This window comes from Micropterus salmoides, unplaced genomic scaffold, assembly GCF_014851395.1.
Source record: "Micropterus salmoides isolate LMB-PRFRI ecotype aquatic unplaced genomic scaffold, ASM1485139v1 Ms_hic_scaffold_1970, whole genome shotgun sequence".
NCBI classification, from domain to species: domain Eukaryota; kingdom Metazoa; phylum Chordata; class Actinopteri; order Centrarchiformes; family Centrarchidae; genus Micropterus; species Micropterus salmoides.
Window position 1 is genome coordinate 20,719 of NW_024041118.1, and position 14,115 is coordinate 34,833.

At 39.0% G+C, this 14,115-nt stretch overlaps 1 protein-coding gene across 1 annotated transcript; it reads left to right on the forward strand.

Moving 5' to 3' along the window:
• Positions 1-229: 229 nt before the first annotated feature.
• Positions 230-13,342, forward strand: LOC119911224 (adhesion G protein-coupled receptor E1-like). The gene is made up of 5 exons (XM_038730034.1): positions 230-248; positions 5,609-5,726; positions 11,806-11,880; positions 12,395-12,541; positions 12,623-13,342. The coding sequence occupies exons 2-5, from the start codon at positions 5,696-5,698 to the stop codon at positions 12,811-12,813; spliced, it is 444 nt and encodes a 147-aa protein (XP_038585962.1). The 5' UTR covers positions 230-248; positions 5,609-5,695; the 3' UTR covers positions 12,814-13,342.
• Positions 13,343-14,115: the final 773 nt, after the last annotated feature.

The window sequence follows — 14,115 nt, forward strand, 5'->3', positions numbered from 1 at the left end:
ATAACCCAGTATATGTTTAGCTCTACAGAAGAAATATTATTATTGAACAGTCATTTCAGTAGGCTTTATTAAGTATTTTACCTTGTTTAAGCCCTAGTGTCTTACTTCCTGTTCTGACTAGAGGTGCTTTTATTTTGAAAGCCACCCGCTGGCACCGTAACTAGTCCTGCTACTTGCGACGGAGAGACTGTAATATGCACACACAGTGAAAGATTTAACGTTTTAGCACCCCTTTGAAGAGGCACAAGGTTAGTATTTATCATAATACTGTGATATTAACATCGGGATGGTGTTTTTGAAGTAGTTTGAACAATTGTGGCTGTTTATAGCTGTGCAAATACTGGGCTTGTGAGTTAGTGCTAAACTATGCTAATGCTCTGAAACTATATGGTAAGGTAGCTAATGCGGTTGTTGTTTGTGTTGTTTACTTTTGTAACCTGCTCTTACGTTGGTTTTGGGATTTCCAATAAATCTAAAATCATCAGTTTAAATGTCAGACCATCTTTCGGAGGGATGTGCTACAGTCCAAACAATATTACTTTTTGTTGTAAGTTTTGCTGTATCTTGGAATACAGTTGGGGACACCTGACTGAACCCCGTGTTGACGGGGATCATCGGGTCTCCTGGTTCTGCTTCTAGGCATCTCCTCAGTAGTAGACAACCATCAGAGGACAAGGGTGGCACTGTGGAGGTCTGCGATTTAACTGTAGTCCTTCTCCACCTTCAATGAGTACAAGCTCCACTTCCTGGACTTTTTTGTTGTACACCTTGCTGTACCTGATAATACAGAAAGGAGGATCAGCTAAGTGAAATGTTTGTAATACCTGACATTGTTTTCTTATACAGTAATTAGCATTAGCACATAAAATACAATCACAACAATAAATCTATCATCTATCTGTATTCCTCATACTGTATAATTTTTTTGACTCCTCTCTTATATTGAGTAATATGCACAGGAGTAATAAAATGCGACATACTGAATTGTGTCATCAGCTTTTCACCTGGCTGGACTGTGGACACGGTGGTTGTAATCCAGGCCAGCCAGGATGGTCCGAACAGCGTATACTGGTGAGAAGAACAGCGGGGCTATGAAAGACTCCAAATCTGCAGGTGACCTGAGGGCACAGTAGAAATAAAACATACAGTATTTTTTACTTCTAGTAACATAAATAATGGCATAACAGCACCAATTAAAGTAAAAGGTTTTCACCCAGTAGGTTTAGCTATGAACAGTGTCAAACTATATAATAAGTAGCTTATACAACAGAAACGCAAGATACTAAGTTGGTCGCTACAATTAGATGTTTGCTAAGTAGGTAGCTACCATTAGATGTATACTAAGTAGATAGCTATGTTGGCTACCGATGAAAGTAACAAATTACCATCAAAATGAAAAAAGCCAGATTACCTGTCCAGCAGAAATGAAGCGACTACGGTGTAACTTCAGCCACTTGGGGTACCTCAGTTTTCACCGTCGTTGAAAAGCCACGCAGACATTACCTCCGATCTGACCGCTTCGGTCAGGTCTAAGAGCTGACCGGGTGCACGCATGTAGGCAGCTCCTGCAGCAGCAGGGCTGGTAGCCATGGCAGCAAGGACAGTCAGCCAGCCAATCATTGCATTCGGTCCGAATGAAACGAGTCCTGTGTTTATTGCAGCCCTGAGAGGACTACAGACCACCTAAGAGAGAGCACCTAACTATTTAATATGTCTTGGTGTATAAAGACAGTTTCAACAAATATGACAAATAATGTTTTAGAAACAACTTGCCTATCCTGCCTTTAATCAACAGTGTGCATACACCAATTGGACTCATGGATGCACACACAACATAGAAAGGCATTTTAAAAGTTTGATGGAGGAAGTGTGGAAGAAGTCTTATGTCATGTTTTTCTAATGTAACTAATTTGCACATCATTTGTAACATGTCTGTGGTGTTGCAGGTTAGTTGCCTACATTACATCACATTTAGCTGACGCTTTTGTCCAAAGAATTACAATTGCTATGTATGTCAGAGGTCACACACCTCTGGAGCAACTAGGAGTTAAATGTCCTGCTAAGGGACACATTGATGGATGTGCTGCAATGGGAATTGAACCCAGGTCTCTTGCAGCAAAGGCATGCGTCTCATCCACTGCTCCATCACCACCCACATATGGCTATATTTAAATTAGCAGACTGATCAGCCATTTTTTATATATATGGTACTGTGTCAGTATGGAAAGCCAGTCAGAGAAGTGATTCTGTTAATTTTTTTTGATCAATTGAAAATATGTCACACACATATGCAAATATTAATTTGAAACAAGGGATTAACCACACTACAGCTTACTCATAACTGTCTAACAATTACTGCTACTGTCATGTTAGTCTTAAATAACAATAAATAACACTGCATAAATCCCATCCCAGATTCCATTTTTCCCATACAGTTTCTCCTTTTGGATGACTGACGGTCACAATGGGCAGACACCAATTTAATGCATGTGGGATTAATGTTCACCGGCTGCCAACATCCCCCCCCCCCAACACACACACACACACACACACACACACACACATTGAAATGTATGACAGTACAGTTACAGATAAAGTTGCTTTTCACAGCCTGAGACACAGACATAGACAAACGAGGATAGAGCGATGCAACCACATGCACACACTAATAGCAAGATGCATCTGCTTTTATTTTGCCTTTTGTTTACTAAAGAAGATGAGAGGACATGAACTTACATTCTCTCATCCCTTTCCTGCCTACATGTGCGGGTGGTTTGTCTGTCTCCATGCGTTTGCTGATTTGTCTCCGTATGTCTGGTCCGCTGTCGCCATTATGATGGAAAAACTATGACAGAGTCAAGATGATACTTAAGAAAAGAAGACAGACAATGAGAGATTGAATGAAGGAAAAATAGAGGTCATGTCTGCTAGCTTTTCTCTCACTGTGAAAGGCTGAGTCTATGCTACCAGCTTGTTATGGAAACTGTAGCTGTAACTGTAATAGGGTAGCAACAACTTTGTAGGTTTTTCTCACTAGAAAGAGAAGAGAGCTGCTGACCACTTGCTTCTTTGCAACATGCACAGACAACCTCAAATTATCTACACCTACCATCTGTGTCACATAAGAGTACATATTGACATAATCGAAGTTATGTGGTAAAAGTTGTTTTTGTGTGTTGCATGGCAACCACGACAACTGATATCATCTCACACATCTAGAAAAGGCCCGTATCTGGATTTCATAAATGTACATTAAGTGGGTTAATATGTTCCACTCTCACCACTCTCCTCTCACTCTCAGTTGTCTAACATGGTCACACACCGTCTTTCGTTTCTCCCCCTCCAGCCTGTCCTTCACAGCTGCTGTGTTTTCCATATTTGTTTGTCTGTCTTCTTGCATCAGAAGTAGAGCAAAATTCAACCTACAATTTGCTAAACCCCTCTGCCCTACAGCAATGATTCAATCATAGCTTAGCAACTATAACTATGCATGTTAGGCCTGTCAAGCGTTGGGATTTCTTCATGTAAAAGTGGTTGGGGGGCTGCAGTAAAAGTGATACTCCACATTTAAAGAGTTTGGAGCATGGTTAGGATAGTTTTAGTCTTTTGAGAGCCAAACACAAGATATGTCATGCCATATTTAGACAGTCTGATACACTCTGTGTGTAAAATGAAAATCCACAAGCACAGAATTGACATCCACAAATAAAAACTGGATTCATAAATTCCTGTTCGGAAGTTGTAAATGTTAGGAAGATATTTTTTATTATTCATTTGTGAAATGTTATGAAATTTGTGAATTTGCAGATCCGTTAAATATTTTTGGAGTTTATAAATCTTTGTATTTTTGGATGGTGTTTTATATTTATATACATACACATACACATACCTTGAATTGACACACAGCTTGTTGATCTGTTGACACAAATTACCTGCCGGTCAAACACAGGAGTACTTTCAGTGAAAGACTCATCCCTCCAAAATGCACCACAGGAAGTAATTCCATCAAACTCCTACCTCAGGATGTCAGACAATCTGACTCATAGTCATAAAACTGGACCTTTGAATGTTACTCAGTACTTGATTGATGTGCAATATAGCAGTTTATTCTGTCTAGATACTGCAGTTTGAGGATTTAAATCTATACCAGCTCTCCACATTAGCAGTGCTCATTATTAATACTAAATACTATTCAATACTATTTATTCATTACATTTCTGTCACATACTGTAGCCTACAAAATCCATTTTCATAATGTCTTGTTACGTGAGCAACTCTAACAAAACAAATCTCCCCTTGGGGATTGATAAAGTATTTCTGATTCTGAAATAATAATATTATAATTATCCATATAGTGTAACTAAGGGAGATGGGGTATAATGGTTAAAGTTACAGCTCCTGCAACTGAACTTTTGTTTTTAGTTTTAAGTTGTTAAGACTCTAACCAAAGTGTCCTCACACTTTTTCGAGTATTATTAAGCTTACTTGAAGGGCTACTTGTTGAGTCATCATGAAACCTTATCTCAATTTAGTGATGTAATTCATTTCAATGTGTTTTAGCTTGGAGATTCATGTCAAAACGATATGATAGTGCCCCTTTAAATGGTATCATGTTACCACCCCTTTTCCTGTGAACCACACCATTGTATCATGGACTTCACTTGAAGAGAGGTAATCCTGCATTCATCTCCAGTCTGTTTTTTATGCTGTGTGGGGGGTTGAGAAAACACAGAAGGTCTGTCACTGGAATTGGGTGAAGGGCTGAACATTTGTGGAGAAAGGCCGACAAGTAGGAGGAGACAGAGAGTAGGAGTTGAGGAGATATGGAACGGATACAAGAGTATTTACTGGCAAAATTCAAGTTCAGCAGCAGCTGTTTGAGTGTTAGTCATCACCCCTTCTTCGTTCACTGCTCCCCCCCTCCTCTTTCCTTCTGCCTCTCATGAGACTGTTGTGAATAGCTCCTGAAATAGAGCCCACTGGAGCGTAAAGGGAAATGTGAAGACAGAGGGGGGGTTTGTGCAAGCAATGTGATACGCGGCCAGTGTGAGAAATGTGTTGACATGGAAGATATGGAGTGAAAGAAAACGCAAGAAATAGTGAGGTGAGAGAGACAATCCACACAAACAAGTGAAAAAGAGAGACATAGAGCGAGAGAGAGGCAGAGAGAGAGAGGCAGAGAGAGAGAGCGAGAGAGGCAGAGAGAGAGAGAGGCACAGAGAGAGAGCGAGAGAGGCACAGAGAGAGAGAGGCAGAGAGAGCGAGAGAGGCAGAGAGAGAGAGAGGCAGAGAGAGAGAGCGAGAGAGGCAGAGAGAGAGAGCGAGAGCAAGAGAGGGGTGGAGGTGGGTGGGGAATCAAGGGGAGAGCTGTGTGTGCTCAGTCTAAGTCTGAATCTAAGAGAGGAAGAAAGCTGGTGAAGGTTCACTGTGATTGTTCCTTCCACACAGAATTATTCTCAACTGAAAAAATTCATCCTTTTAATGTTCACTTTTTGTTTTTTTTTATCTCATACTTTGTGGATCTTATGTACCTTGGAAAACAAAGAAGTCTGAAAAATACTGAAATCCTTCTTGAACTTTGTGACAGGATCTAAACTTCTTTTTTCAGGACATCAGGCAGATTTACAAGATTTACAACTTATTTATCGTTCTGATAAAGTCATCAGCTGTGTGGAAATATTGGTTTGCCTTTGACATGGGGTCTGGGAAGGAGCTACTTATTCTTGGTAAGTCTATCAATGAGAGCGCAATGGGTGTGTGTGTGTGTGTGGAGGGGGGTGTGTGACTGGGTGGTGAAAAGGTGAAACAAAAAGTACATACAGGGAAGTTTGGAAATGTTGTAATACTTTAGTGGATGTACTTATACTTTTTGTGTCAGCCAGACATACAGATTTGTATCAATATGTAGCATTGATTTTATTTTATTTTTTAAATTTAAGTTAGTTGATTTATATAAAATATATTATATTAAATATAAAAAATAAGAAGCGCTGCACTGGGTCAAAAACAATGGTAGTGGTAATACTGAATAAAAATATTGAGTGCAATTCAGAGATGGAGCCAGTAGTTGAATGACAAAATAACAGAAAAATGACTATACTATATAATAAGTATAACCAACGCCTTTTGACTCAGAGAGTCTTCATCAGGCAGTAATATACAGTAATGTAGACAACACTATACCAAGGTACAAGGTAAATTTAATTGTCATTCTACCACTGGGTTGTGAAATGAAATGCAGTTTGTAGGTCCCTTCTGCTACAAAGCAGACACTATATACAAATATTACAAAATGGTAAACAGAAATCCATACACAGAAATTTAAGAATTTCATAGCCTGAATGAAAAAGCTGCTGCTTTGCAGATAATTATCTTCCAGAATGCAGCAGGGTGAACAGGCTGTAACTGCAGTAGGTACTTTAATTTAGTATCCTTTGTGCCCTGTAACAATCATCTTCTGAGCATTTTTGATCACCGGCTGCAGAGCCCTCTAGTCCTGCATGCCAATTTGTCTGCAAATCTAGATTTGTCTGCAAATCTGGTCTAAAATTGGTCTAAAAAAGAACCTTGGTGTTTGGTTTGATAGTAATTTAAATTTCGAGCAGCACACCACAAAGCTTGTTCAATCATGTTTTTATCAACTTAGAAATATAGCAAAAATTCGATCTATGTTAACTTTTAAGACACCGAGACCATTTTACACGCCTTCATCTCATCACGCCTGGATTATTGCAACAGCCTTTTCACCTGTTTAACCCAAAAATCTATTGATCGACTCCAGACTGTCCAGAACTCAACATTACTCCTATTTTAGCTTCATTACACTGGCTCCCAGTATGTTTTAGAATTGACCTTGAAATTCTATTGATCACTTTTAAATCTCTTCATGGCCTCTCGCCTTGTTATATTTCTTACCTTTTAGTCCCATACGCACCAGCACGTACCTTGAGATCCTCGGGCAGAGGTCTGTTGTCTGTTCCAGAGTCTCGACTGAAAACTAAAGGGGACAGAGCGTTTGCTGTCAGGGCCCCGAGGCTCTGGAACAGCCTGCCCGAGGAAATCAGGTCGGCTGAGTCAGTGAACTCTTAAGTGCCTTCTTAAAACATACTTTTATAGGAGAGCTTTTCCCGATCTTATTTGACTTTATTTTATCCCTTTTATTTTATTGTATTTTACTAATTTTATATAAATTTTTCATGCTCTTATCTTATCTTATTTTTGTATTATTCTTTACACTTGTTAAAGCACTTTGTAACTTGTTTTTGAAAAGTGCTCTACAAATAAGGATTATTATTATTATTATTATTATTAATTGGTGATGGTTCCAGTCAGGATGCTTTCGATTGCTCCTCTGAAGAAATTGACATTGGTGTGGGAATTTGGCCTTCTTAAGCTTCCTCAAGACATACAGTCGTTTCTGAGATTTCTTCACCTGCATGCAGATGTGAGATGACCATGTCATGTTCTCTGTGTTACTGATTACCAGGAACCTGAAACTGTTTACCTGCTCCACCTCAGCTCCACTGATATAGACAGTGAGTGTGTGTCTTTGTCTCCTTTTGCCTAAAATCAACAATCGGCTCCTTAGTTTTGCTGATGGTGAGCAGTAGGTTGTTGTCTGTGCATCACTCAGCTTTAGATTTGATTAGAATTTTTTAGAAAGATTAGAAGTTTCGAACAGAAGAGAATAACATCACAATATAGTTTAGCAACACTTTGTTTGTCATGAAATGCTGTGTAGAAATCTATCTATGTAAATGCTATATCTCATGACAAAACAAACAAACAAGTTATAGGAAGTAGAAAAAGTCTAGTTCTTCACCAAGAAGAAGGAAGTGGCCCTAAGGGTATTCACCCAAAAAGTCTCCCATTGAAGGAGACGTTTGAGTTTGTTGCCACCCCTTGCATTTTGTGTAATGACTTCTAAGACCATGGCTTTTGAAGTGTCTGGGTTAGTATAGCCCATGGTCCTATAGTGCTCAGCCATGGGCTAATTGGGGATGTGGATCCTAATAGCGTATTTGTGCTCAGCCAATCCCTCCCGCATGCTTGCGTTTTGTGCATAATGCAATCATCTGTCAGTATTACAGATCCTCCTAAGCCTCTGAAACTATCTAATATTTGATATGAGGCTTTTTGGCTGGAAGTTGCCTTTAAGAAGAATGTATTTCCTGTACATCTGCGTGTGCAAATATTCATGTAGATCTCCAGTGAATCTCAGGTCCAGAAAGTTTACGTCTGCATTATAGTATTCTAAACTGAGTTAGATATTGGGGTTAGTGGTATGTTTTGAGGTAATGAAAATGAGTGAGTTTTAGTTCCCTGAAAAGATGAAAAAATGATTACTTGTTTCCTTGTCACACTATTGATTCATTCAAAAGCAGAAGTACTCAAAAATAGCACTAACAGCAGCCCTGAACAGTATTTTCATATTAACGACTGATGAGCTTGACAGCATTTTAGCTTCTTTTAGCTCATTGTTTTAATTTTCTGGCCCACAATGTTGCGGTTTTGGTTTTCACAACTCTCATCAACTTTGTGTCCTGCAGTAGAAGACATTTGCTTTCAGTGTTAAAGCTCTGATATACCCACTGTATACTATACTTTGCACTGGCTTGTGAATGTGGTGGAACCTTTAGCAGCTTAAAAGTCAAGGCTGCTGGCCCTATGTGTTTAAAAAGAAAAGGAAAAAAATCAAGTAACTCAGTTTTATAGTAATGCATAGCCTTCTATATTTTTGGATTTCAACAATTTGATATTGGCTATGGCCTAAAAGAAGCCCTGATTGAGGGGGATGAAGCATAGTTCAGCATTTGTCCCTCATGTTTGAAAAGGTGTTTCTGAGGGAACACAATATGAGACACTATTGATGTTTTTTCTTTTGAGGAGCTATTCCTGGATTTATGACCCTAAAAATAGTAAATTATTTTATACTATAAGCCAGAACAGCTGCCTTTGTTCATACTATGATGTCAAACACAAACTGGAGCCCCTGCAAGTTTTGTTTTATTGGTAATCAATAAAATCTTCATCATTGTAATTTGTTTACTGAGTGCCAAGCATTGCTTAGGTTGTGTTCATAACTTCCACTTTCTATCAGGCTTAAATGTAATGGACTAGAGACAGACAGACAAAAAATGCTACACACAGCTTACAAAGAAATGTGAGAAAGAAGAGACATACAGAGAGGACAGCTTATATGACAGACAACTATTGTCATTCACCACTGTGCTTACTGGTGAATGAAAGTCAGCTGCGAGCTGACAACAAAGTCAGTCTTTGTATACTTTCAGGATCTGTTTCTGTATGCAGTTATTTAGTCAAGACGTTAGACTCGGTCACAGTCTCACATACTCACTGTCACTGAGAGATTTGGGGTACTTTTTTACTTACACCATGTGGACAGGACGTTGTTTTCTGCCTTACCAGTGACTCATGAGTCAAAAAATGTGACTTATATTTGTCAGTTGTCCTGTGTAAGTAATGTGACAGACAGGGGGTGGAGTCATGGGTGGAGTTTAGCAGGAGGAAGAAAAAAAATTACACTAAAATGGATCATGCACATATGTAATTCAACAAAACTGTGGACACATATGTTAAGCTCACTTACTAGCTGTGTTAAGGGATTTAAGTAGACAAGAAGCTGCACTTTTTGTGAAATATGTCCTCATTCTCAGAGGAATGGGAAAGACAAACACACACAAAGACTCACCTGAACTCTCTCTAGTTAGACCCAACAAGTTAATGAAAATACTCTTTACAGCCATACTGTTCAATTCAATTCAGTTTTATTCATACAGTGCCAAATCACAACAACAGTTATTTCATAGCTCTTATCATAAAAGAGCAGGTCTAGACCGTACTCTGTGATGTTATCTACAGAAACCCAACAATTCCCACCAGGCAGATGCCTACACAATATCCACACAGAAGTACAGACAGTAAAGGCAATATTGGTACAGACTTAATTACTAAAGGTACAGACTAAAATGTAAAAATGTGTCTCTGTGTGCTAGGTAGGGTAGAGTAATCAATAATAAATCAATCAATAATCTTACATGCTCACAATGAATGTACTTACTGGATGTTTAGCGTGCTAAATGAAAAGTTAAGGGATTACCAGAGTTATTACAATTTATCCTGAGAGGCACATAAATGTCTGAACAATAATTCATGGCAAGCCATCCAAAAGTATTGAGATATTTCACTCAAAACATCAGGTGATGACCAAAGTCCAGAATTGGGTAGATTAGTTTGGAAATATAATAAGTTACTGATTACAAGTTACACAATTTAAAATGGAATAGTAATGGCTTAGGGTTAGGGTAACTAATTCAATTACTTTATCAAAGTAATGTAACGTATTACATGTAATTACTTTTTGATTACTTTTCTAAATTTCTCATGAATGTTTTCAGCTATTAACCATTTTCAAAAGACTGCTTGAGAGGCAATTAAACTGGCAGAGGGGCGGTGATGCAAATTCAAACATGAGAATCAATCAAAAGCATTAGAATATCATCAAACTTTACTAAATGATTGTAGCTGGAAATGGCAAAGGAAGACACTGTGCACATGGAAAACATGTAAAGCTAGGCTATATGTAGAACAAAATCAATATTGTTCTACATATAGCCTAGCTTTTTACAGAAAATATTCAAATGTAACCCCCAATGTGATCGTGAACATTTTCATAAGTAACTATAATTTAATTACACAGTTTTTCCCAGTAACTGGAACAGATTACAGTTATTCAAAGAAGGTTAAACATGTAACTAGTTACTCCCCATCACTGCCATAGTCAAAGGTTTCCACCTCTAGGAACCATGAATGTCTGTCCACTATTTTATGACATCATCCAGTATCTGGAGAGATATTTCAAAGTTTTGGGCCAACTGACCTTTCCACAGACTGACTCATTGCCATCCCTAGAGCCATGCTGCTAGCATGGTTAATAAAGTCCACAAACCTCTCCTAATACTGTATATAGTTCCACATTTCCACTGTTGATCCATTTATGCTCCAAATAACTGTCACTTTACCAATTCTATTTTTATTGTATGTGTTCTTTTACATTCCTCTGTGCTGCTGTGTCAACCACAATTTCCCCTACAGGGGATCAACAAATATCTTATCTTATCTTAATGAATCATTAAATATTCCATTTCCACTGAAATTTGGGGAGTTATGAGTAGATAATATTGCATGTACTGGTAATGTACTTATCTAGAGTAGCTCGATGGACAACCGATATATGCTGCAGGAGTTATTTGAGAAGTTTCTGCTGTTGTTTTGATATTTTTATTTTACTCTGGGTCACCATTGAACCCAAGCAGGCTACATCTGCTTTATCTTTAGTGAGGGTCCTTTAAAAAGAGGAACACTGGACATACCTTTTGATATGTATCCTAAATCATATGCATTCTTACTGGAAATCATGTAAAAGCTTTACAGCAAAGTTCATGTAATCCTCAATTTTCAGTTGGGGGAAGTTTTGTTATATTTTGCATTAAGGGGCAGGCACAATTATTAAAATAGGGCACCGCTAATATGCGCAGGATTACACACATTTTTAATTGTTGCTCAAATGTTGCACCGTCATCAGTGAAGCCCAAGTCACAACTCAAGGGTGACTTTTTTTTGTGCAAAAAATATTCTTGGAATTTTCTCATAAAGAATAAAGCATAAAAAATGGTAAATCCCACAGGTGTGGTTGCTCTTTTTTATTGTGTCTTCCTTGTTATTGGAAGATTTTGCCTTTACTGTGAATTTAAATAAAGTACCCTCTCTTTTTTTCCCCCACAGGCTTATTGTGTATGCTGCGGAAATGTTTCTCTGCTTGCACCATGGGCTTCGAATCAAAAGGCCGTGTCTGTGTTGGTAATAACCTGCTTTGACCTCTAGTTTTAACCATCCCTCTCAATGTCTTGCTTCTGCCCACCAATGCTTTATTGTAATTCCTACTTAAGACAAGAACTCTCAGAAATAAATGGTTTTCTCATTGTGCAATACCTCTTACTGGAGTGGACCAGGAAACGTTCCACTTCGTTTTTCCATTTTAGGCATTTAAGCAACGCTCATATCAGGAGTGGATTGCAATGAAATCCACGTTAGAAGAGGTTTAACTTCTTAGATCATCACAATTTCAAGCAACCAGCAGAAAGTACAAAAATGCTCAAACGGCAGTGCTGTAACCTCAGTGTCATAGTGGACAGAGGAGCTAGAGGAAAAACAGCTATTAAAGACTGCTTAAATTAAAATGACAAGTTTTACTATTTACTGACAGAGAATAAAACAGGGTTTTACATTTTGTAATATGCATTAAACAGATCTATCAGATTTATGACTATAATTGTATTGTTTGTGCTTCGTGTAATTGTATCTAAATTTCCAGATACGAATGAGTGCATAGACCCCGGATTCTGTGGGAATCACTCAAAATGCTTCAACACGAATGGCAGCTACTATTGTCAGTGCCAGCATGGGTTCACAAACAATCATGGGAAAAGTAACTTCAAAAGCACAGAGGGACAGTGCATAGGTGAGTGTGTGTGTATGTGTGTGACCAATGTCTCTTTTGTGTCCAACCGGTCTTACCCACCTTTACTTGTTCTTCCGTCAGATTTTAACGAGTGCCTCGATAATTTCAGTATCTGTGGTCCTGCTGCTAATTGTTCTAACCATATTGGAAACTACAGCTGCACCTGCCACGCTGGGTACACAACTGCCAACAGTAGCCATGTAGGCTGCATAGGTGAGTTGAGTCTAATTTTCTGTGTCAACAGCTTGGAGTTGATTGGTGCTGTACTGTGAGTTTGCGGCTCAAAATCCTAAAACAATATGCTCAACAGAATCATAAAGGTGTAACCCCAACTGCTGGGACAAAGAGAACAGGAGAGTGAGGGAGATGTCAGTCAAGTATGGTCTGCACGTGGTCCTGAAAACTCTGGTGTGGGTATCAGTGCTTGTTGGATCATCTCCACTAAATTATCGTTGGGGGTTTGTCAGGGACCAAGCAGTAAAGGCAGGGACACAAGGTCAAATAAAGTTTAGGCTTTATTTAGCCAACAAATCAAGTAAAGTTTCAAACCATCCATCCATCGTCAAGGGTCGCCAATCCCAACTGACATTGGGCAAATGGGGGGTACACCCTGGACAGGTCACCAATCCATCGCAGGGCCACACATAGCCTGCATGTCTTTGGACGGTGGGAGGAAGCCAGAGCAACCGGAGAGAACATGCAAACTCCACACAGAAAGGATGGGGCAACCGGGGTTTGAACCCACCACCCTCTTGCTGTGAGGCAACAGTGCTAACCACTGTACCACTGCACCACCCAGTTTCTAACCATATTACACACAAAAAAAGGTATCAACAGAATTACTCAAAGTGGGTCTTAACTAAACTAAGGTCAACGTAACAATACTACAACAGTCTGAACATAACAAACCTGACCTCCTGAATGACATAAAAGGACGGGTATATATGCACACAGGCTAGCCTACACTAAACAAAAAGGGGGGAAACTTACTATAATTAAAAAGACCCAAAATAAACCAAACAACCAACCAGGAGAAAATACTAACCAAACAAACATTACTGAAACCCATTAATCTAACACAAACAAAATATCCACATGCTGCTGTGTTGTTAAGGATTTTGCAATTCTGACAATTTGTGTGACACAACACAACAGGCTACAAGTTCTAAGTGACAGTGAGCAAGGTTTGAACTTCCTCTTGTTTTGTCATATTTCACACTGCTTTCATAACCTTTTAATATAACACCCCCACTCCACCCACCCCACCCCCTGAGGAGAATGTGTTATTTTTTCAAAGATTTCTTTGAGCTGAACAGCTAAGAGGTTGGAGTCTTTTGGAGAAATCTGAGCTGATCTCATAACTCCTTGTACTCTAAACTGAACCACAACACCATCTCCTGCCTCCCACTACTTCAAATTGCAGCTTTTAACTGGCAAGACAGCATCTCACGACACTGGTTGACGGGAAAGTTCAGCACTGTCTCCAAGATCCTTTTGCCACAAATGAAAGACTCTCACGACCGTGCCCTGGTTACATTGCGGGGATGTTGCAAGGTTGTGTTGAAATGTGGTGA